This window comes from Panicum hallii, chromosome 5 (assembly GCF_002211085.1).
Source record: "Panicum hallii strain FIL2 chromosome 5, PHallii_v3.1, whole genome shotgun sequence".
Taxonomy (NCBI): domain Eukaryota; kingdom Viridiplantae; phylum Streptophyta; class Magnoliopsida; order Poales; family Poaceae; genus Panicum; species Panicum hallii.
Window position 1 is genome coordinate 47123711 of NC_038046.1, and position 24378 is coordinate 47148088.

Consider the following 24378-nt stretch of genomic DNA (forward strand, 5'->3'; position numbering starts at 1 on the left):
CAGGTTTCACCAAAAAAACTAACTACGTTGTATTCAGTTCGCTACTAAGATGCACGCTGAATCTCATCAAAATCTATCTACGTATGTATCAGTGGGTAAGTACCGCAAGCACAAGATTTGTGGGAACCCCAGTTTAGAGATTTGGCCAGGGTGTAACACGCAGTAGCATTTCGACCGTGTGACGGTCGGAAAACAAGGTGGTTTAGATAGATTCGGACCGCCGTGCTACGTCCTGTGTGGAGCTGGTGGTGGTATTCAGCTGAATCTGAGTTCGGGTCGATTGGATTCGATCCCTTTACACATTGCCCGTCTATTCTATTTATAGCCCTCCCCGTGGGCCCCGGGAAGAGGCTTACCGCCTTAAGCGTGAATGCGGCGCCTCATGAGGGGCGCCAGCCTGCAAGTGGCGCCCACCCGCTAGGCAAGGTCCTGCACCGTCGGCCAGGACTATCGTCACCCGGAGTCCTCCTCGAGGGACCCTTGGATGCTCCGAGGTCTCTCCCGAGCACTAGGGTCTTTCCTGTGTGTTTCCCGGGACCGCAGGCGCTCCTCTCCATGTCTATCCGATGTGACGGGAGGTGGAGTGGTGGGAGCCACCCCACCGCCCATCGCCAGATGACGTGACGTGACCCGGGAGGGGAGACTCCCTCTGTCCTGGTCGCCACGCCGTCTGAGAGCACGCCTCCCCTATAATCATATTGTTTTACGAAGAAGGCGCGCCGCCCACGGGCCTCGCCCGGTTGTAGCAAGGCGGACGCATTAAATGCGCCGTCACGCGATCCCTTCTCCACGAAGGAACCGCCCCGTTCCGGGGAGGTGCTTGGCCTCCCACAGTCTCGGATCCTCTAAGAGGCGCCTCAGTTTGGCCCATTACTGCTAATGGGCCAGGAGGGCCTTTTAGGCCATTTATCCTTGATTTGTCCAAGGCTAGAGGGCATTCCCGCGTCGCCGACATTAGTCCCCGGCCCCATATCTGGTCGAAGACACCGAAGGCCAGGTGTGGGGCTAATCCTGAGGTGGACGGTACTTCAACTACCACCCTACCTCTCCGGACCTAGGGTTGGCTTTCTGCCAGAGTGAGCCACCGGAGTGAGCTTAATGCAACTGGTAGTTGGCTTAGTGCGACCGGAGTTGGCTTTGGTGCGATTAGAGTCGGCTTTGCCGCCGGAGCGGGCTTTGGTACGACCGGAGTCGGCTTTGCCGCCGGAGCGGGCTTTGCTGCGATCGGAGCGGGCTTTGCTGCGACCGGAGCCGGCTTTGTGCGACCGGAGTCAGCTTTGGTGCGATTGGAGTCAGCTTTGCCGCCAGAGCGGGCTTTGGTGCGACCGGAGTCGGCTTTGTGCGACCGAAGTCGGCTTTGATGCAATCGGAGTCGGCTTTGCCGCCGAAGCGGGCTTTAGTGCGATCGGAGTCGGCTTTGCCGCCGGAGCAGGCTTTAGTGCGACCGGAGTCGGCTTTGGTGCGATCAGAGTTGGCTTTGCTGCCGGAGCGGGCTTTAGTGCGACCGGAGTCGGCTTTGCCACTAGAGCGGGCTTTAGTGCGACTCGAGTTGGCTTTGTGCGACTGGAGCCGGCTTTATGTGACCGGAGTCGGCTTTGGTGCGATCGGAGTCGGCTTTGGTGCGACCGGAGTCGGCTTTGCCACCGGAGCGGGCTTTAGTGCGACCGAAGTTGGCTTTGGTACGATCGGAGTTGGCTTTGTGCGACCGGAGTCGGCTTTGGTGCGACCGGAGTCGGCTTTGCTGCCGGAGCGGGCTTTAGTGCAGCCGAAGTCGGCTTTGGTGCGACCGGAGTTGGCTTTGCCGCCAGAGCGGGCTTTAGTGTGATCGGAGTCGACTTAGTGCGACCGGAGTCAGCTTTGTGCGACCGGAGTCAGCTTTAGTGCGACCGGAGTCGGCTTTGCCGCTGGAGCGTCTTTAGTGCGATCAGAATCGGCTTTGCGGCCGGAGCGGGTTTTAGTGCGACCGGAGCTGGCTTTGTGTGATCGGAGCTAGCTTTGTGCGACCGGAGCCGGTTTTGGTGCGACCAGAGTCGGCTTTGCCACCGGAGCGGGCTTTAGTGCAACCGAAGTCGGCTTTGTGCGACCGGAGTCAGCTTTGGTGCGACCGGAGGTGGCTTTGCCACCGGAGTGGGCTTTAGTGCGACTGGAGTCAGCTTTGGTGCGATCGAAGTCAGCTTTGATGCAACCGGAGTAGGCTTTGCCGCCGGAGCGGGCTTTAGTGCGACTGGAGTCGGCTTTGCAGCCGGAGCGGGCTTTAGTGCGATCGAAGTTGGCTTTGTGCCACCGGAGTCGGTTTGCCGCCGGAGCGGTTCCGAGTGGTGCTAATATTGTCGAGCCCCTGTTGTAGCCACGCCGCCGCCATCACCGTGGTTCGGCGAAGCCCCAGGTACCATCGTTGATGCCGGCATTGGCGGACAGAGATCCCGGTACAGCCCTCGAGCCCCTCATTGGGGCAAGCCACCTTGGGCCCTCAGGGGAATAGGAGCTCCGCGTCGACTGTCGCAGGCTGCCAACATCCTGGGAGCGGTAAGCCGTTCAGCAGCTGAACGCTTCCGGGGAACGGCACGGGGACCAAGGCTTCCCCGACTCCCCGAGGGCACACAGGTATGCATGCAGGTTGCTGAGCACGGCGGCGTTGCCACATCTCAGTTCTCGTGCGGCTCGTATACGTACAAGCAGCCCCACCATGTAGTGGCCTGGAACATTGGGCGCAGACGCGCAGTTACTTATGCACCTGCGTTGCATATACCACAAAGCTCAAACTAGCATTTTAATTTGATTAGCAACAAGTGAACGGAATAGTAGATTAGTTTAATTTCTTAATTCGAGCGAGAAATATGGTCCCTTGCCATGGTACGAGGCCTATTCTTTGGCTTTGGAAGCGAGAGACTGGGGCACTACTCATGGAAAACGGGCATGTCTTCTCACAACAAATATCTTATAATTTCCCCGGATAACTAGCCCATTACCTCAAGCGCTCAGTCCCTGTTTAGTCGTGGCTCGTAGCGTAGAGAGCGGATACTCATGCATGCATAGAGATTTTAGGCGTCACACAAGAGATGAGGTTTCACGGATTGGGGCTTACGCTACCCGGGTACTTTCAGCAAGAATAAGCAAGGAGTGGAGGTGACTTGGCAATTAGCAATTAAGCGATTAAATACTTAGCTATTTTGAGGTTTTGAGTCAGCAACGTGCGAGCAGCTTGCGTAGTTGCTGCAACTCGGGGCCAGTCAGCTCGGGCCCTGCGATTCGGGGTCGCATCAGCCCAGCTGTTCCGGGAAGCCGCGCGAGGCCAAGAGCCCAGGACACCGACATATCCCGGCGGGAGGTTCATCAGCTAGGACCTCGCGGTACCCCTAGGGCCATGTGGAAGTCGTTGGCCGTGACCTGAGACCCCCCACGGGCAGCCTGGATGCCTGCGGTGTAGATCTGGAGGAACTCCTCAGGGTCGATGGTACCATCATACTTCTTCGGGATATCTGGCCGAAACTTGGTGGGTCAGTCGACTCGACGGAACTGCGTCGCCTCTGGTTTCCCTGCGCGGGGGAGCTGGAGGAGGTGTGATCCTCCTCAACATCTCGGCGCCACTCACGTGTATGCTCGAGGGTAGTCCGGGTGTCTTCGCCGGCTCTCTTCTCGTCGAGGCGGGAGCTCAAGTCACGTGACCCGCCGGTGCCTGATCGGCCCAAAGTGGGCTGCTGCGACAGCGGCCGGGAGTCCACATAGGAGGGACCTCCGGTGATAGTTCGGGAGCCCTGAGCCCCTGGCCTCAGGCATGCCTTCCCGACAAGACCAGCTAGCTCATTGAGCCACTTTCCCTTGGGCATTCCAGGCTCTGCTCTCACCGGGGGGTGGCGCAAAAGCGCACAGACTGCCACCAGTGCTTCCCCAGGGGAATGCCGCCAAGGTCGAGGCGCCTTCATGGCCTGGACGCCTGTAGGGCCGCCCACTTCCGGGCCTCAACCCGAAACTGGGCGAACCTAACATTGGTGGAGGCGGTGCCTCTGGAGGCGGACTTGGAAGCGTCAAGTCGAGGCGACACCGTGATGATTGACCCGAGCCAGCGCCTGCCTGGTGCGAGGGGATGTGGTTCCACCGCCCCCGCGCTATGCGGCACATTGGATGGCCCCCATCTGAGGGCTTGATCATCGTTGCTCTCACCATCGGAACGGTCAGAGCGGTTCGCCATGGTTTCTCTTGAAGGTTCTTCGTCGGGGACAGAGATCCTACGTGCCAGCACCCCCTACCTAGCGCGCCAGCTGTCGGTGGGTGAGTACCGCAAGCAGGGATTCGTGGGAACCCCCATTTAGATATTCGGCCAGGGGTGTAACACGCAATAGGATTCTGACCTTATAAAGATCGGGAGACAAGGTAGTTTAGACAGGTTCAGGCTGCCATGAGCTACATCCTGTGTGGAGCTGGTGGTGGTATTCAGCTGAATCTAAGTTCGATTCGATTGGATTCAATCCCTTTTACACATTGCCCGTCTATTCTATTTATAGCCCTCCCCGTGGGCCCCGGGAAGAGTCTTACCTCCTTAAGTGTGAATGCGGCGCCTGATGAGGGGCACCGGCCTGTAAGTGGCGCCCGCCCGCCAGGCAAGGTCCTGCGCCGTGGGCCAGGACTGTCGTCACCCGAGGTCCTCCTCGAGGGACCCCAGGATGCTCCGAGATCTCTCCCGGGTTCTGTGCATCACCCGGGGTCTTTACTATGTGTTGCCCGGGGCCGCAAGCGCTCCTCTCCATGTCTATCAGGTGTGACGGGAGGTGAACTGGGGGGGGCACCCCACCGCCCATCACCAGATGACGCAACGTCTAAGAACACGCCTCCCCTGTAATCATATTATTTTACAGGGAAGGCGCACCGCCCATGGGCCTCGCCCGGTTGTAGCAGGGCAGGAGTATTAAATGCGCCATCAGGCGATCTCTTCTCCACGAAGGAACCGCCCCGTTCCGGGGAGGCACTTGGCCTCCCACGGTCTCGGGTCCTCTAGAAGGCGTCTCAGTTTGGCCCATTACTGCTGATGGGCCAGGAGTACCTTTTAGAGCATTTATTCTTGATTTGTCCAGCGCTGGGGGGACCCCGTTCCCGCGTCGCCAACAATGTGTAATTACAAATTTTATATAATAAATGCATACTCTAAGAATGGATTTGTTTAGCAAAATCTATTGATAATTAAAGCAAACCCCACAGGATATCTTGGCGATTTTAAATTTCTACTATTTCTTAGTTTCGGATTAAAAGTTTTATAAAACAATATGGAAAACCAAAAGATTTATTTAAAATATTTATTTCAAAGTTAAAACAGTGGAGTTTAATATTCCAATTTTGTGATGCTGAATTCTAGAATTAGCTTAAATTTTGCTTCATAAAACTTTGACATCTTATTTTTCGTAGTTCTTAGGTTAAATTTGGTATTGTGAATTTTAAAAATGATAGAAACATGTTTTCAAAGTCAAATTTCTTTTCTTAATTGTCATCCTGCCATCCTAGGGCTGCCGCAAGCTGCGAACTCAGTGAGAGCGAGTCAGCCCCTACCACGAATCTTGTCTCAAATCACCAAATCTCAAGCCCATGAGTCCATCAGTGATTTATCAACATCTGGTTTCTTTCCATCCGTTCATGCCCTCTCATCTAATTTCTTATTTTTCAATTAAGGTGTGTTTGGTCATCTTATGGACCATGGATGCTTGGGCTTAGTTTCTATTAACTAACTCCATGTCATCGTGTTTGTATCGAGGTTCGATCCCAAGCAATTATTTCTCCTTCATTAGTTACCGTGAACTTCATCTGTATTCTTAATCTAGCTTTGTTCTATTTGTGTGAATCGTGAAACAGAGATTTTGCCATGCCTTCTAGAGTTATTTTCTTAGTCTGGCAGTTCTTAATATTGCAAAATGTATCAAGTTATATAATAAAATCCAAATATTTTTTGATTATTTTATTTTTAAAATATAGGTCCTCATTTTATTTTTCGCACCAAGATCACCAAAACTTGAGAGATTTGTATGTGGGACACTAGAAAACCGTGGTTTTGTGTGGAGAATACCGCAATCGATCTGTATTCGTGCGGCATACTATAAAACTGCGGCACCTTATTTGCAACACACCGCAACCCAATTTTGGCAAGGATCTTGAGTCGAAAGACAATTTTGCCCTTCCTTCATTGCCTTTTCACCATGGCCCGACCATTCCATTTGGCTCAGAACGGATCTCGCCGGCTGCCTCTTCTCCTCTCCGCGGACCCAAGATCTCGTCGGCTGCCTCATCTCCTCCACGTCGACAACGGATCTCGCCGGCGGCCTCGTCTCTTCCACGTCGAGAACCACCTGGCTGGCGGCCTGAATCGTCTCCTCTCCATCAGGAAGTACCCCACTGCAGGCTCCCTCGTCTCCATTGACGGCGCACGGCCTCATCTCTTCCACGTCGAGAACCACCTCTCCGTCAGAAAGTACCCCACTGCGGGCTCCCTCATCTCCATCGACGGCGCACGTCCTCGTCTCTTCCACGTCGAGAACCACCTCTCCGTCAGGAAGGACCCCACTGCGGGCTCCCTCGTCTCCATCGACGGCGCAAATGACGGAGGCCACTTGTCGGGCTACCTCATCTCGCCAGAGTAGGTCGGCTACGAGTGTTCAGATCCCCCACTTGCCGTTGATTCAGTGCCCACACCACCCTGATCTGAGGGTAGTTGTGCACACCTCAAACATAGCCAACAACCCAGGCCGAAGGTTCTACCAGTGCTCCAAGAATGCGAGGGTACGATGCTTGAGTACTCATGAAGTTTTGGTTCGTGTTTTTAGATGTTGATCCTTATGTTCTAGTTTCTGTTCTAATACGAGTTTTGTTTCCTCCACTTTGTAGTTGACAACAGAGTGTAAGTTCTTCATGTGGGAAGAGGAATACATGGAGTATTTGGGTGATAATGGTTTCCTGGCAGATTTCGACATTGGCCATCATTAGCATGATCCTGATATCCGGGTTGGCATAGAGACAAAGATGAAGGTTAATCAGCTGCAAGAAGAGGTTAAAGATTTGAGACAATAGATTGCTGTAATGAACCAACAAGCTTTCAATGTACTTTTATTTATTTTAGCTGTGATAGTGGCACTGGTGTTGTGAAAGTGAAATGTATGTTATTTTGTCATTGCTGGTTGAATGGAATGAAATGGATGAGAAGATTGTTAAGTTATATCTGTCTGAAAACAGGTTGAATGAATAATTTTCTGACCCATAGATAGCAAAGATAACATAGTCATGACACACAGTCGTCACAATACATAGTCATCACACGCATAGATAGCATAGGTAAATTTTCTGACCCTCAGATAACAAAGTTCTGAACCTAGAGAACATTTTTCCAAACCATAGATAGCAAAGTACATAGAAATAACATAAGTCTTTAACCAAGATCACAAGCTGGGTAAACTATTTGCTTCCATCTTTCTTCTGGTTCCCTCTCTTGCATTTCTTGTCCTTGTGCACTGCTACATTTTGGTGTCCACTGGAATTGGTTGGTGCAGGGCTGCCCTCCTCCATAAGTGCTCTTTTCCGACTATTACAATTGTTAAAGGACAAGAACATGTAGTATGTAATAAAGAACAGACTAGATAGAACATTACTTACCCTCTTGTTAGTGCACCAGGACTGTTGAAAGAAGGGGAGGGTGGTGGTGGTGCTTCTAGCATCAAAAGTTGACCTGATGGTTCTGCTGTCACTACCTCTTTTTTCTTGTTCCCGACCCTTTTAGGCTTTGGAGGAGCCGGTGGTGGTGCATCAGAGTCATACACTGGTTCATTACAAGTTCTCTGTTGGTGTCCAAATTGATCACACCTCCTGCATCTATGCATCTTCTTCTTCCCTGTACCACCTTCCTCAAACCCCTTGAACCTTCTTGTCCTTGGTCTACCAGCAGATGTGTTAAGCATTGGAGGGCACAACTTGTAACCAACTTCAACCTGTTCCCACTCACTTTTATCTGTCATTGTAGGTATGTTCCCAGCATAAGCAGCTTTGAATTTTTTTCATAGAATAAAATTTGTTCACAAAATTAGCAATCTCTAAATTTTTGTAACCACCTATAGCACAGAGTGCATGAGTGTAAGGCAAACCAGTTAATGACCATTTGTTACAGCTGCACTCCTTCTTAGCTAAATCAACATTGTGTTTCCATGGAGTGAGGTTTTTGTGCACACCACTAATCTCTGTTGTGAGTTGTGTACCCTTATGGACAACATAGCCAACAAGTCCCCTACTATCTGCATATAGTTGTTTCATAACAGATGGGAGCACTTTAGCGTTTAACTTGTCAGCAAGCTTCCTTCTAACATAAAACTTGTCAAAAATCTTCAGCCTGATAGCATCTAGTAACTCAATTGGTGGCAGAGACTTGAGATCTTTAATCCAATTATTAAAAACTTCTACTATATTATTAGTGATATAATCACACTTGCTTGTTGTTGAGAAATAGCATATGGCCCACACATGCTTGTGAGTGTCTTCAATCCACTTTATTGCTGCAGGATGCTGCTTTCATTTCATTGTAATGCCTCAGATGAACTGTCTTTCTATATGCCCTTGAAGCCGGCCAAACGTTTCTCTGAAACACTTCTCCACGGAATCTGCACTGGAAATTCTTCCACAAATGTCTCATGCATTCCCGGTGCTCAACCCTATTGTTGAATACATTAGTAATTGCATGGTCGATACCTTTCCCAGCATCATTTGAGATGACTAAACCAGAAGGAGAGCCTATAGCCTTGTGCAGGTTTTCCATGAACCACTTCCAGCTGTATTTTGTTTCAGACTCAAACAATCCATATGCTACAGGATACATCCAATTGTGTCCATCAATTGCCACTGCACAAGCTAGTCGACCCTTCCATGTACCTGTTAGTACTGTTGAGTCAATCCCAAGATACGTCTGAAACCTGTCAAGAATCCATCAATGCAAGCCTTGAAAGCAACAAAAAACTTTGAGAACCTAATCTTAGAACCAATCAACTCTGTCTGAATTTGAACTACACTCCCAGGAGATCTCTTCTCTAATTCAGCCTTGTAAGCAAATGCATGAGCAAATGCATCATCACATTTCCCATTCAACTCATCAAGTGCTAGTTTTCTTCCATTCCAAACTATATTGTAAGAAAGCTTGATCAGATACTTCTTTTCTAGCTCCTTAAGGAGGGCGGCAGCACCTAGTGTGGGAGTCTCTGCTAGCAACGGCAAAACCTGATCTCTGACCCAGAACTGATTTGCCATGCAATTTTTCTCCAATTTGCCTGTACTGCTGCAATAGTGCTTCCCCATGTTCTTTATCTGCATTCAAGTGTCAATATGAGTATGAGTATAAGAATAGTACTAGAATCAAAAAAATATAACCACATACAAATAAAATACCTGCCAAGTTCTTCCATCCGGCAATTGTGATGCATGTATCTTTCAGGGGCACTTATTTGCCTTGCAAGACCCTCTGTACCTAGTTGATTCACTATAATGAGATTCAATTTGTACCTCATATAAAATACCATACTGCCTAATAGCCTTCTTAATATTACTCCACTCTCAAATTTAACACCCACAATAATTTTTGGATTATCTAAGTCAGTTATAGTGACAAGAACTGTCGAAGGATTTCTCCAGCCGAGTAGCGGAGTGCACCCGCCTAATCCTAGTTTAGGATGAGTTTGGGGGAAGTCAAGGAATGCTTGATCAAGACGCGTATGAACATAGAAAGTACACAAGGGTTTAGGGTGGTTCAGGCCGTCGGAGCGTAAAACCCTACGTCCACCGTGAGATGTATTGCTTGTTTTGGTGAGGAATGACTGGCTCTGCATGAGTGTCAACTTCCTTGTGTGTGTGAACTTGTGGAACTTGAGAGAGCTTATGTGAGAGCAAGTGAGTTCATGGAACCTGTGTTCTAGCGTGCGCGCTATCCCTTTTATAAGCTCAAGGGGAGCGCGTACACTGAACGGGGTCCCGACAGGTGGACCCGGCGATATATTAAATAACATACACATTAGAGCCTTTATTGCCATAGATTCGGAAATCTTTCTCTTCGGCCCCCATGCGTATCCTCCGTCAGGGTATGGTCATATGCCGTCTCGCTAGCACAGCGTCTGCTGCCAGTGACATGCGTTGAGGGAGTCGTGCTGTCGCTGTAGAGTCAGCTTCCGCTGACAGGCGACGGGGCTATGTTGACTCGTCGTGCTTTAGCCTTTGCGCACTGTAGCAGCGCACGCCGTGGCCTTCCTGCAGCAGGTCATAATAACCCTTTGCTCACGCACGCGGCGCTGTGATCTGATTACACGCCCCTCGCCCGCGCATGCGGTGCGGTTATGCGACGTGCCGCCTCGGTAACTGGCGGGCTTACCATGGTGTCAGCATACCTGCCCAACGTGTCAGTGGGCAGCCCATGCCCGAGAAGGCGGTAGTTGGGCTGCCTTCTCGTAGAAGGCTGGCAGCCACCGGACACGTGGCGGTGCTGGTTTAGCGGCCGCTTTCTCAGGTGCACGTGGCAGCACCGGACCTCCTCCCCGGTGAGAAGGGAGGTCCAGGCCCCCTTGGCTAGCCTAGGTGCTCAGGCCCCTTGGGGGTCTGGCTTCCACACATAGGGGCCTAAGACCACCCTACGGTGGTCCGAGCCCGCAGTAGCCGTTCCTGAGCACCTTGTCCTCACGGGCACGTAGAGGCGCCGGACCTTAGTCTGGGCATTCGGGCTACCCGAATTTTTCGGGTCGGGCTTTTCGGGCTTTTGGGGAATTCGGGTATTCAAAAATGCTACCCGAAATCGGGTTTTCAAAAGCTAAGCCCGAAATTTCGGGTACCCGAATATTTCGGGTTCGGGTTCGGGTAGCCCGATTTGGCCCGAAATTTGATATCAGGTTAGAAATCAGTATTACATGTACAGATTTAAAGCATGATCAGTAGTAACAACAACTAAACAAACGAGTATTAAAGAGCATGCAAGACTGCAAGTCAACAAAAATAAGACTAAGAGAAGTTCATAACAAGAGTAAAGGCATAGAACAGTAGAATAGTAGATTAGTCTAGCGGCTTAGATGGGCCAGTGGGCTGAGGTCAAAAGTGGGCTCGCTGGATTCCCGCTTCTGAAATATTTCGGGCTATTCGGGTAATTCGGGTACCGCGGCCTACTACCCGAACAAGCCCGAAATTAATTCGGGTTTCACGATTCAATACCCACGGGAGCCCATTGGGTATCGGACTTCGGGATAAATGGGTTCGGGCTCGGGTTTTTCGGGTTTCGGGCTTCGGGCTCGGGTTTTATGCCCAGGCTAAGCCGGACCTGCTAGAGCGTGGGGGGAGGTCCGGAGACCGTGCCCCCAGTTGTCAGGCCCGGGCCGTACGCCCTGTCGCCCAAGGGCTTAGTGCGAGGTTACGGATAACCTCGCGTCCGTCGGGCTGGACACACTAGTAGGAGGTACCCTGTCTGTATGTACCGACAAGAACATCATCCTCAGGTTTTTCATCAGCTCCAACACAATCATCATGATCCTCCTCGTCTGAATCAGGAATGAACTCAGAATCACTCTGCTCATCATCTGACAACATGGCCTTGTACATCTTCTGCTCATCATCTGCACCAACATACTCCACTTCATCGTCCTCTCCCCACATATTTTCTGGCTCTGAGTTAGCACTCAATGGTTCAGGTTCTTTGTAAGGTTCTTTGTCAGGTTCTTTGTGAGACTGTTCATCAGGTTGCTCTGGCAGATTGTTAGCGCTTTGGTCCACTTCAGTGTTAGCACTCGATGGTTCAGGTTGTTTGACAGGTTCTACGATACTGCAATAGAGAGGTAGCCTCCTAATATCCCAATACATGCCAAATGCAGACATTAAAGTTGAATCTGACTCTATTTCCTTGTACACCCTTTCATTCTTGTCCCAATAAGTGATGGATACCTTCTTATCGTTCTCACACAAGTCAGAATAGAAATCAATCCAACATACAACGTCAGTGTCCCGAATCTCTCTGGTTGCATTCCAATCGGCACCCTCTCCACCCCAAAAATCAGGAACCCGAATTAAAACTCTGCAAACAGTGCTAGAATCCATTCTAATCCCAATGGAAAAGGGAATTCAAGTCAGATTATGCGAGAAAATGTCACATCTACTGTAACAGTGAATCATGCTTACCCGTTAGGAACCCATGATAGATCCAGCTTCGATGGGGAGCCCAGGCTTGTAAGACGACCACCGGAGTTGCCCCCTACCCGCAGCTTCGACGGGGACCCGAAGCTTGGCAAGCGAGCACCGGAGTTGCCCCCCCTACCCGCGGCTTCGATGGGGACCCGAAGCTTGACAAGCGAGCACCGGAGTTGCCCCCTTCCTCCGCCATTGCCCACAGTGCAAGGAAAGATGGGGGCAGGATGGGTGGAGTCGCTGGGTGCGGCGATGGAGAAGGGGAGGCGGAATAGATGGAGAAGGGGGCGGGAGTGTCCCACGGCGATGGAGAAGGGGAGGCGGAATAGATGGAGAAGGGGGGCGACAGACGCGAGCTGACAATGGGTGGCGCTGGAGTGAGCGGATAAGACTAGGGCTGCCGCGTACCGAACCCCGTTCGCTGCAATGGATCAAGCGGGTCGACCAGGGCCATGACCGTCATTTACCAAAACTTCTCTCACCATCCTTGCCAGAAATGGGTTGCGGTGTATTGCAGACAAGGTGCCGCAGTTTTGCAGTGTGCCGCACGAATACAGATCGATTGTGGTATCCTCCACACAAAACCACGGTGTTCTAGTGTCCCACGGACAAATCTCTCCCAAAACTTTGGTACGCCCTGCTTGTATACTAAACAACCATTGTTAGTTCAACCGGTTTATGTTATCACCATAAAGAGAGCAATCTAATTTTTTTGCCACTCTTACGAAGTGATTGGCAGTCCAATTGCCACCCTATTCCACTGTCATTGACCCAAGCGACCTCACATAGCAGTGACAGAGTGAATTGACCACCCGTAGAAGTGGCAAAAAATTGCTCCAGCTTCCCAGACCAATCTGATTTTTTGCCACTATACGGAGTCAACGGCAGTCCAATTACCATCCTAGCCCACTGTCATTGGCCCAAATGACCCCACATGGCAGTAACAGGTTGAATTGACCACCCGTAAAAGGGCAACAGTAATCCATGATGAAGCCCGATGGATTACTGTTGTTACAGGAAAGCAAATTGCTGTTGCGGGATCCGCCTTGCTGTACATACACTGTTATCCTGAATCCAGACATGTGCTGATGTGCAGACCACGGAGGCCCAAAATCCGTGCTACAAAATGCGAAAAGGACAAGTAAATTTAGCACCCAGTCTGCTGATCAAACATCAGGAAACTAGTAAAAGAAAAGAACCGTGGATCTTACACACATGCATGTGTATGTTATCATGTTTGGTGTATACAAAGCCTCAAGCTGAAGGCCAATGATCCCCACAAAACCACTAGCAGGTTGAGCCACCATTTCATTTTCTTCTAGTCAATAATCAATGGTGTCACGGAACTGCTTCTAGTCAACAGTAATCCTCTATTGAACACGATCCTGATGACGAGCGGTGAACCAGCTCGATCGATCTCCACGAATTCGCTGCAATAATCTTGGCCAGATTTCTACCATCACTTCCCATGGGCACAAACCGATCGAACGAGCTAGCCATCGTTGCTCGCCATGAGCGTGGAGTTGACGAGGCTGGCGATGGTGATACCCCTGGGCGTGGAGTAGTCGCCGGTGAGCACCTTGGCGGCGACGATGGCGTTGGCGGCCTCGGTGAAGTGCACGCCGTCCCAGCTGACGAAGCGCGCGCCGACGTCGCAGAGCTGCATCTCGGCCGACATGCACGCCTTGAAGTGGTTGTAGTTGTAGGGCGGGCCGCCGTAGCCGCAGCACGCCATGAGGGGCCGGGCGATGCCGTGCGCGGTGTGGTTGGCCACCAGGTCGTACTTGGCGGCGTACACGTCGACGAAGACGAGCGCGGCGTCCACCATCCGGCGCCGGAGCTCGGCGCAGGCGCCCGCGAGCAGCGCGTTGAAGCGCCGCGCGGCGGCGTTGTAGGTCTTGAGGCAGCCGTGGGCGTCGAGGTCGGCGTCGCCGTCCCGCGGGATGGCCAGCTTCTGCGGCAGGCAGCCCAGCGCGCCGGTGCCGTGGATCCAGAACTTGCGGGCGCCGTGCGCGTACAGCGTCTGTCAGTCGGTGTCAGGCAGCAAGGTGTCAGGTCGACTTTTTGGTTGGTTCAGGAGTCATCCTCCAGTCCAGACACCAGAGTCCAGACTGAAACCGTAGCATCTAGTACAGAGATAGTAGTAGAGAATTGGATTTGTTTACCTCGATGGTGTACTTGATCTGAGCGACCACAGAGGGGATCTTGGCAACCACTTGGTCGAAGGGCAGGTGCATGTAAGCAGATAGGTCATTCTGCCCGATGTCGATGGTGTAGATGGCCCTTCTGAACCCGTCGCGGTCGACGGGGGGCTTCTGGCCTGCATCACGCATCGATCTCCCAACAAATCAACAAGCTAGTTCACTTGCCAGACGACAGAGATTGATCGATTTACCGGTTACCTAGGTTGATCATCTCCATGGACCTGTCCCTGAAGTAGAGCCACTGGTGGAGCTGCACGTCCAGCGAGAAGGGCGACCCGCCCGGCGACGCCGTGGAGCCGCCGATGGCGAAGTTGGCGCCGTTCCTGAAGTCCGCGCCCAGAGCCTTGAGGTACGGGCTCAGGTACGGCGTGTGCAGGCTCTCACCTGCAGATCACGGCACACAACATTTTCACTCCAAAAATCACCCAAAGTTATGAATCGCAGATCGCTTGGCGCTGAGGGTAGTAGCTGATCGCTGCGACAATGATTTGCACTGGATTTTTGCCTCCCACAGCTGCTGGTGCTGGGAGCAGTTCCTGCTGTGCAGACATGTGTACATGAATGTACCTTGAGGCCGACATAAATCTCCTTTCGTGATCCCATCATGGCGATGCCTGACACGCCGATATCCTCACCACCTTTTCCTCCACTTCCATCCATCCCAATGCCATCTTCTTCTTTTTTCTTTCTAAAGTGGTTTAGACTGTTTTTTATCTGGTAATTTGCTGGTGACTTTTTCGTGTGAAGAAAGTAGGGGGCTAGCAGGAGCCTAGCACACTGTTGTATTCAGTTCTGAGATTATCTGGGCTCTTAGAGTTTAGTTGAAGGATTTCCAGCACTTTTCCTGGGATGAAATTGAGACGAAGAATTTCGCTGGGTCGCTTAAACGTTCGTTTCGAAGCGTGGCGGGAAAGCACGGAGCAGGGGGAACAGCTGGACTCACAGATGAAGTCGATGACGAGGCGGCCGTCGGAGAGCCTGCCTGTGGGCCGGCGGAAGAAGGTGCGCCCCTCCGGCAGGTTGAGGTTCATCCCGTTGACCGCCGCCATGCCGCCCGTGTCGGAGTTGGAGTCCCCGAAGTTGAAGATCACCACGGACGACGGCGACGGAGGGGGATCCCGGGCACCACCGTCGGCAGCGGCGCGGACGAGGCGTCCGGCCCCCGCCGGCGGCGCGACGGCCAGGAAGCCGTACCCCGCGGCGGCCGGCGCGTACCGGAGGCAGGCGAGCACGACGGCGGCCGCCACCCCGGCCATGATGAGGTAGTGCTGCAGCCGCAGCGCCGCGGCGGCCTTGCCTCCGCCGCCGGCGCCACCGCTGGTCATCCTCCGCTACCCGACGAGCTCGTTCCCCTCCCTCTGTCTGCTTCTGTGTACCTGACGCCCGGCGCGCGGCTGATGCCCGTGCGGGGTATATAAAACCAACAGTGTCCCGGGCGGTGCGCGCGTGTCAGTGCGTGGGCGGGCACGTACCTGCGTACCTGATGACCTGCCCGGCCGCAGTATGTAGGTACGGTACAGGGCGGTTGGCGCCGGCCGCCGTCAGGCTTAGGTAGCCGACAGTAGCTCGCCGCGCGCCACCTCCTCTTCGCTGGGAGGCGACGGTCGAGACGGCGCGCTGCGGATGCATGGCCCGTCGTCGTCAGTAGGGGGGAGGGAAAGGAGAAAAATAAAAAGGTAAAGGCGATTGGCGCATTAACACCCGGCCCGCGTGTGATGACTGTGCCCCGAGGGAGCGGCGCGGCACCGATCGTCATCCACCGCGCGCGCGCGCGCGCGGAGTCAAGGGGGGTTTGGTGGCGGGGCGCGGATAATTAAGGTGCGGGGGGGGTGTGCGGGGGACGCGGCCGGGAACGGCGACACCGCATCGGCTCCGACGGGCGGGCGGGACGGCATCAGGTAGGTGCCGGGCCGCGGCCAGGAAAAAAGGGCTGGGCGCGCGAGTTAATAATGGCGGAGGACCGGGGATGCCGATCGATCGGTCCATGAACAGCTCGCTCGGTAGGTCCACGTAGCGTAGCCTCGATCGCCGGCCTCTGCAGCGGGGGCGGCAAGGAAAGCCGGCCGGCCAGCCAGCGCGCGCGACAGCGGCCGTTCAGGGTTCACGCGTGCTCACCCTCACACGGCGCGCCCACTCGCTCGTTCCACTTATCCATACAGATCGAGCTCGATCTACCACTACCAGTGAAGAGGATCGGAGTTGCGTGAGGAGGCTCTCGTTCGACCGATCCCGTTCGCCGCGCTCGCACTGGGACACGTCGCGCGCTCGAGACCGACCTGATGGAGCGATACAAGAGTGTGACCTACGGTTCCCGTCGATGTGATGGTATCTCGTTCGTATCCAGCACGCTTTTTCTTTTTAAGACAATTCGTATCCAGCACACTGGAAGGCAGGTTTGTCTCCACCTTTATGGACGCGAACGCAGCTGAGCCGCAGACAGTGGCCACACCGCACGCGCGCGCGCGCAGCAGCGTCCTTGTCCGGCATGGCGACGGGACGCAGGTGGCAGGCGTTGCGAGATGTCAAGACCAACGGTGACGAGAGCGAGGAGCGGTGGCCACAGGCGGCGGCCGTGCGTGCCGAGCACTGGATCCCCCGCGCGGCGGGTGCGACGTCGCTCTGCAACCCGGATGTTTTTAACCCCGCGCGCCGGCCGGCCGGGGGGGAAGCCGGAAAGGGACGCGCCGACGATCGCCGGATCGACGACGGGTCGGGCATTTCAACCGTCGGAAGATGGTGGGGTCCCCAACCGCGAGCGAAGATGCGTCGACGTCGCGTGGGGTGGGACGCGCCTGGCAGCCAACAGCGCCGCGGCATGTGCGGTGAGGCCGACCGACGCCTTTGCAGCCACAGTGCTTCAGGACGTGTCCGGAAACTGGAGAGATCGCCAGCATCGCAACCACACGAGACCACCAATCGATCCGCGCTAAGTCTCATCCAACTTACACTGTTCGCTATACGCGTCAGGGTGGGACCTTGCGGAGAAGAATAAAATTGCCCAGCTTATACACTCGGAACATACAGTACAGGACATGGATCACACAAGCTACGGTTGCAATTAGCCGACATAATTCCTGGGCAATGCTCATCGTACGAGAGGAACATACACGTCCCATCACAAGTCCATGGGTAAAAATCATCTCATCAGACAAGAAAAAGGCGAGAAAATAATCGCACACCAGTGTCCCCATAAGCCCAATTTCTTTCCTCTTTTTTTCTTAATTTGAAGAAAGACACATCTTATATTGTCTATTCTTTCTTTTCCAAAAAGAAACCCTCAGCATAATGCTGCAAAACTATTCTCTCGACCAGGGAACTAGAATCTAACCATTCCTCCTCTTCTTCTTTTTTTTCTTTTTTGATGCCATGTCAAAGCTGGGAAACCACCAACCAAAGACAGACATTTTACCAAAAGAAAATTAAAACCTGGGACCCAAAATAAACTCGGAAGGTGAAATTGTGAAACAAAAACAGAAGGCTCCCACTAGCCACCTCTACACCTCCGAACAGTCAACCCGAACCGGCATCGAGCCAATTGTCACCACACCAACTGTGCTGCTCTTTCCGTCAGCCTCCCATGTCTTGGAACTGATATTGAGCGAACCAAGTTTGGTGGTGATCTTTTGTTCTTCGCTGCTCTCTGATACTGCACCAGCGGAGCTACCGACTCCATTTAGACGCTTTTCGGGTGGCTTTGATGAACCTTGAGCAGCACTGTCTGTGTGCTGCCGTGGGTTCTCAACCTTCTTCCAGTATTGTTGCTTCCCATCCGCACCTATCATCAAGCTTGAAGTTGGTGGCTGGTTAGTTACAGTTTTTGCTGCATCCTCCTGGCCCTGATTGCCACTGCAGTGGTTTTCTTGTCCATTCTCTTTCCCAGTCTCAGTCGCCTGTTTTTCAGAGAGCTCTACACATAGCTCCTGAGATCTGATCGTCTTAGGATCATGTTGCTTCTCTGACATATTTTGTACTTCTGATGTTTTGTCTATCAGTACATTCCTGGATTTTGTCTGCTTAGTGTCAGACGCATCCTTTGTACGCTGTGAGACAGGTACAAAATCTGGGGCATTATAGCTCAGCTTGCACCTTCGGTGAGGTCTATATTGCGCTTCTTCCACCTCATATTTCATGAAATCATCAAACAAGCACTCCTTTACTTTCATGTCCTTGAAGATCTTGAGGACAGACATTCCAGGGATGTATGGTATCTGCCAATGAGACATTGCAAGAGATCATGAGAAGAGACTTAGATGCTCATAAAAGAGCAAAGCCATTATGGCAAGTGACAAAGGAAATGCTCAAGAGAAATGAACATTATCTTATGGAACTCCATGAAAATTACACTTCCTAAAATTGAACAGTTTAACAGTACTAAACAATCTTCAATGCAAAAAATGGACATGGCACACTTACTTCTTGTGTATCTCTGCTGTGTGTGACAGGCTTGTTTTCATTGTTCTGCAGTGTGATATGCTGCAAAAAATAATTTGGAATATCCTTAACAATGTGCCATCTCACAGGAAAGCATCCGGTCCATTTATCCTGACACCAGAAGTCCATGTCCTTGTGAAAATCGACAGGACCAACCATCTCAGCCATGCCACAGAAGTGCCCACTGCCATTCACCTGATAAACACAATTACAAATTAAATAGTTGAACACTGAGCACAAATAATTTTATGGATGTTCATTAGATAAACACTCACAGAGAAGAACAAGAAAACCGGACACTTGGTAGAATTCCTCCTCGATATCCTGTCAGCATCCCTGAATGCGCTATCCAGCTTGCTGTTTCCATTGGAGGAACTTGACCATACACCATACTTGATTGATTTGTGGACATCTGCCTCACCAATTGACTTGATAACAAAGAACTTTGCATACGTGTAATCCATCTGGAAATCGTCTCGGTTGTATTCATCGGTCCTCAAAAGGATTGTCCCCTCCGGATTACCGACAGGGAGCCTTGACGTATACGATTTCACAATTATGGCAGAGCTCCTCTGATTGCTTGGTTTCCTGGAATCAGCTACGCTATGTTCATTTAACAAATGAACCTTTTGGCCAGGAGCATTTAGATGAGCACTCAACTTTGAAGAAGGCTGAAATTTCTCAGCAGCAGCCCACTTCTGAAGATCAGATGCAGCATATCCAAAGGAATTGTTTCCAGACAATTTTGCCTTTGGTAAAGGCTTGGTGGCAGATATTGGCCTTTCAAGCAAATGTGCTGATACCTGTCATAAACAAAAAACAAACCAGTTAGATGAGATAGTACATAGAAGAGAAAGGAAAACTACTCCCAAGGTCACCTTAAACTCTATTTTCATGTTTCAATTACATCGAGCCCCAAACAAAATCATGTTCAAAAATCAAGCTATGTTTGTAATTTCTGAATTCCTTTAGCTGTAGCAGTCCCAAAAAGAAAAAAGGTAATGCCCCTATAAGTTACTGGAAGTTAACTTTCTCCTAAATAACTACTACCTCCGTCCCCAAAAGAATGCAACTCTCGCTTTCCAAGGAGTCAAACAATTTCAAGTTTGACCAAATTTATACAAAATAATATTGACAATTATATTACAAAATAAGTATCATTAGATTAATTATGTAGTATATTTTTATACTAAATCCATTTGGAGACATAAATATTAGTAATCTTTTGTATAGATTTTGTCAAACTTAAAATTGTTTAACTTCTCGGGAAGCGAGAGTTGCATTCTTTTAGGAACGAAGGGGCTATTAGGCTACTTGCTAAAGATGCTATAATAAACACCCCACCCAACACAATTCCAGAGAAAAACTCAATATGACAACCAGCCAAATAGAGGTGATGTCGTGATGCATTGGGTGATGTTACCTAACAAGCATTCCATTCAAAATTTATCCTTGATAATAATGACGTGAAAATGTCCATATGGGGTAATGACATGTGCAGGAGGCTCAGCAGAGCCACTATCTGAAAAGGTTAATCTACAGTATTGCAGGAAATTAAATAGTTCCAATTATGAACAACAGTAAACTGACAAAAGAAAGGCCCAACAATTACTTGTAATTTGCCTACCTGTGAAGCATGAGGGGGTTTAATAGGTGCCATGGATCTATCTGGCAACTCTTGCTTGTGTGCAACTGAATTATGCAGTTGAACCTTTGGCGGTTTTGCATGGTCCTGAAACTGCTTTGAAGAGACAATAGTAGACTGTACAGGTGGATTCACAGCAATGTCACTTTTGGTGGTAACAGGAGCAATTAAAGGAAATGCTGCATTTGGCGATGGTGCAGCATAACCTGGTATGCCAGGGAGAAAAGCAACATTGCAGTGAAGAGGTGCGGTCGCGCTTCCTGGGACACTATCTTGTGCATAAGGAAGAACAGCTGAAATGTAATAGGGTGTGGTGGCTATTTGACATGTGGAGCTAGCAGGGTCAGCAATATATTCCTGGGGCACAAATGATCCATCAGGTATGAAAGAAGGATCAACAGGGTAAGGACTGCAGGAAGGATGCATAGATCCATTGTCCGGGGCAGCATAGTATACGCATTGCATGCCTTCGGTCTGCAAACAATATGAAAGGAAGGAACAATTTAGAACACACATTCGAGGAAAAGAACATTTTAAAATGCAATATTGTAAAGGGCATTAATTAAGCATCGAGTAAGACTTTTATATTGTACTAACCGTGTAAAAAGGATCTTGACCATCATATCCTAAAGAGTTTGGGTGGTTATACCACTCCATAGGCTGTCCAACTTCTGCATTTGAAAAATTGGTTACAACCAAATGGAATATACAAAAGAGGCAAACACCAACAACAGAGCAAACACCAAGATAGGATATCTCATTACCTGTGTAACCATATGGGTAGGGATTTGCAGCAGCAGGAACAAAAACATTTTGTCCATACATTAGTTCAGGGGTCATTCCCATCTCCATTCAATTCACCTTGGAACAAGTGTCTTGTTCAACTCCAATGTTCAAAATCAGCTGGAATTCATAGTGTTAGTGATGTTATTGACAATTTAAAAATGTAATCAATGCAAACAAAATTAAAATGAAGCTCATGACAACATAAAATACAGAAAGGTGCACTGCATAAAAAGCAACACATAATGGTTCATGCTGATTTTATGTCATTGCTCAATAGGTAGGCAAAGTGGCATGTGCATGAGAAGCCTGTAAAAAGATACGACCCAAAAAATGTAAAAGAACATGCAGTAAGTTATATATGGAAGATTTGGAAACATATGTCATCAACAACAAGGTTGCTGTCACTAAAAAGGTTAGACCAAGCAATAGGATCTCTGCATTTTTACCGAAGATTTTATCCACAAAAAGTGAACACAACTTCATGTCTGTATTTATAAAATCAAGTTCTATAAAACATTTAAATCAGAGCTTCTGCCAAGGTCGTTACACTGGACAAGAGAAGAAGTTAGATGCAGTCCTTTACAACAAAGAGAAGGCATACTTTCAAGCTGTTGAAGGTTATCACATCATATCAGGCCTAAAACTAATGTTGACTTCAACTATCTACAATAAGTAGCTAAACACATAAATCCATATGGAAAGTAAATGCCCATGTTAGTTTCCTTTCATACTTAGATGTTTCCTACGTGAAATGATGCAGAAGAATAATGCTCGCGTGTCACAAACATGTTAGGACTTAGGACAATGTTTCACATTGCTTGTGTAAAAATGCCTGGAAGGTACAAACCAATAGTAATCTTCTACTGGTGTGAAGACAAGAAATTCTTAAATCTCAACGATGGCAATATATACCAACAACACTATGTTAACAGAGTAACAGCTGAGCAAATTGCAAGTGGGTTGAAATTCCTTAACTAGTATGGTCTTCAGAAAGATGGACTAATAGTACAGATGTCAAAATTCCTTACCAGAGATATGCTTCACTCAAAGAAATAGAATGATGGAGCAATAGTGCATATGTCAAAAAAAATGTGTCATTTCTTAATAACAGCATGCATTAACCTTAAGATACTACCAGTATTTAATAACGTTAATATCTACAGTTTGCAAGCATTAGCAGATTTCTGTGTACAAAATTATAACACGCATCATCAGTAAAGCAACGAAAATACTGCTGGTAACTTTTAGGAGGATCAATTCGTGAAGCGAAACCAATTTGCCAGCGCAACCATCATATGAACGACCATAATCCAAACCAAGAAAAAACTGGCACCTCATGCCGAACCGTCCACAGCAAAGCCTAAAGAAAACACCGAATTCAACAGCAGATCTCCAATTTATACGCTACGACCGCGTCGGAACCCTAGATCCGAAAACCAATGGACATGGCACCGTCAGAGATCCCGCACCGCGTGCATCGAAACGTCGCGCCCTGCCCTAAACCATGAGATCCCCTTCTCAACCATCAAACATGGCCGGGCCAGCAAACGGCATCTCGAGGGGCAAAGACCAGGAAGAGAACACAGGGGCAGAGGGCGAGGAGAGGGGCAGGGTACTCACCGATCAGGACGCGATCCCGGTCGCCGGCGGCGGAAACCCTAACCCTAGGAGAGAGAGAGCGCGCGCAGGCTGAGCGGGAGGCGGCGGCGAGGCTGAGAGGGAGAGCGACGAGGCGGAAACAAAGCGGGAAATGCGAGCGGAGTCGGGGACGGGGGAGGCCAAAAAAAAATACACAACTCTTTTCTCTCGGCCGCGCCCCTTCTCCCTGGTTTTGCTTTTATTTTGGGATCTCTTCTGCGGTTGGACGGTTCTGCCCTCGGTACATAAGGCGGTTCGAGAACGGCCCGGGTCGATGCCTGTGACACGTGGGGCCCGCCGCGGATCAGGCCAGAACTCCGTTGGAAACCTGCAGGGTTCCCTTTCCCGGGTGGGAGTGGGAATAGGCGGCCTGGAAGAACGGAGAAATCGGCTCCCTCAATGACAGTGGGTCCAGGTTTAGGTTGACCCCACGTGACAGTTAAGGCAGTTTCTGATGGAAAAGGACCTGCTTTTATTTAGGCTAAAATATATTTATATTTTTTTGCAAAAAATATATTTATAGTTTTTATTTCCTCATTTATTTTGTCTTGAAAGGTCCCTTGCCTGTGCTGGGCCCGGAAGTGTGAGGAGTGGCTTCCGGATACGTTCAGTGACGTGTGGGCCTCCCTCTAGGCTGGACCCACTGGCAGTGGCGAACTACTTTACTTCTACACGAAGTTTAAGCGTATGCTTTTGAAAATTATCCCTTTTCTCCTGCCGGATTCGGCGAAAAGGCTCCGAAATTTAGGACGGACGAGGAAGCCGCTGACGTGTGGGCCACCTGTAGGGCCCACGCCGTGGTGGAAGAGGAAGACCAGGAAGGCGTCTGCTGGCGACGCTACTCCTGCCGCGTTTGAAAAACGTCCACTCGGGGGCTGCGCGGCGGGACGGTAATGCCCCTCGGTGCGGTTTGAAATGTGGCAGCTGTGGATAACGGAAGTACGGAACGGCGCCCTCCGGTTTCGGGGGCCGGGGTGCTGTGCTGTAGTCAGGCTGGTTTTATTTCACAAAAAAAAAGTCAGGCTGGCACGCGGGGCCGCGGGTATGCGGGGTCCACCTGGCAGTGTGCGATTTCCATGTCAATGCAGGTGTTTGCCCGTTTGAAATTTCAAGTTCTTTTTGGTTCGGACCGTGCGGTGCGGATCGGGAGGCTTCCAGAAACCGTAAACTTGCGGCAGGGCGGCACGGGTGTTGTTCGAACTTCGAAGATTATTTAAATGGAAGTGCCAGCGTGTCACATCCCATGGCAAACTTCGTCACTATTGCTGCTAGGTGCTGGTAATTTAGGGCGTGCTTGGTTCCTAGCCATGGGAAGCCACGCCCCAGGATTGCGGCGCTAGGACTGACCCTAATAGCATGGGCATCAGGAAAGGTAAACTAAATATGCCTCTTCAATTCGTACTGTGGATCATAAAATTACCTCCAACAGACTAGGCATAAGAAGCAAGCATTTTGCCTTTGAAAAGAGAGACGAAGTAAAAAATGCATGTTCTCTCTCCTGCAAGGCATTTG

The 24378-nt window shown here is 50.5% G+C and overlaps 2 protein-coding genes across 3 annotated transcripts; both read right to left on the reverse strand.

Moving 5' to 3' along the window:
• Nucleotides 1–13282: 13282 nt before the first annotated feature.
• LOC112895841 (GDSL esterase/lipase At1g09390-like) lies at nucleotides 13283–16201 on the reverse strand. Its single transcript, XM_025963840.1, has 4 exons — nucleotides 15310–16201; nucleotides 14565–14750; nucleotides 14328–14482; nucleotides 13283–14185 (listed from the first exon to the last, which is right to left on the reverse strand). Exons 1-4 carry the CDS (start codon nucleotides 15689–15691, stop codon nucleotides 13655–13657), a joined length of 1254 nt encoding a protein of 417 aa, XP_025819625.1. The 5' UTR covers nucleotides 15692–16201; the 3' UTR covers nucleotides 13283–13654.
• A 1327-nt stretch (nucleotides 16202–17528) lies between these two features.
• Nucleotides 17529–23021, reverse strand: LOC112894264. Of its 2 annotated transcripts, none has more exons than XM_025961913.1 (7): nucleotides 22849–23021; nucleotides 21207–21345; nucleotides 21040–21110; nucleotides 20425–20916; nucleotides 19073–19600; nucleotides 18780–18992; nucleotides 17529–18574 (listed from the first exon to the last, which is right to left on the reverse strand). In XM_025961913.1, the coding sequence occupies exons 2-7, from the start codon at nucleotides 21292–21294 to the stop codon at nucleotides 17861–17863; spliced, it is 2106 nt and encodes a 701-aa protein (XP_025817698.1). In that variant the 5' UTR covers nucleotides 21295–21345; nucleotides 22849–23021; the 3' UTR covers nucleotides 17529–17860. The 2 variants fall into 2 exon arrangements, with proteins under 2 accessions (XP_025817698.1, XP_025817697.1); XM_025961912.1 differs by having other exon boundaries at nucleotides 21040–21113.
• Nucleotides 23022–24378: the final 1357 nt, after the last annotated feature.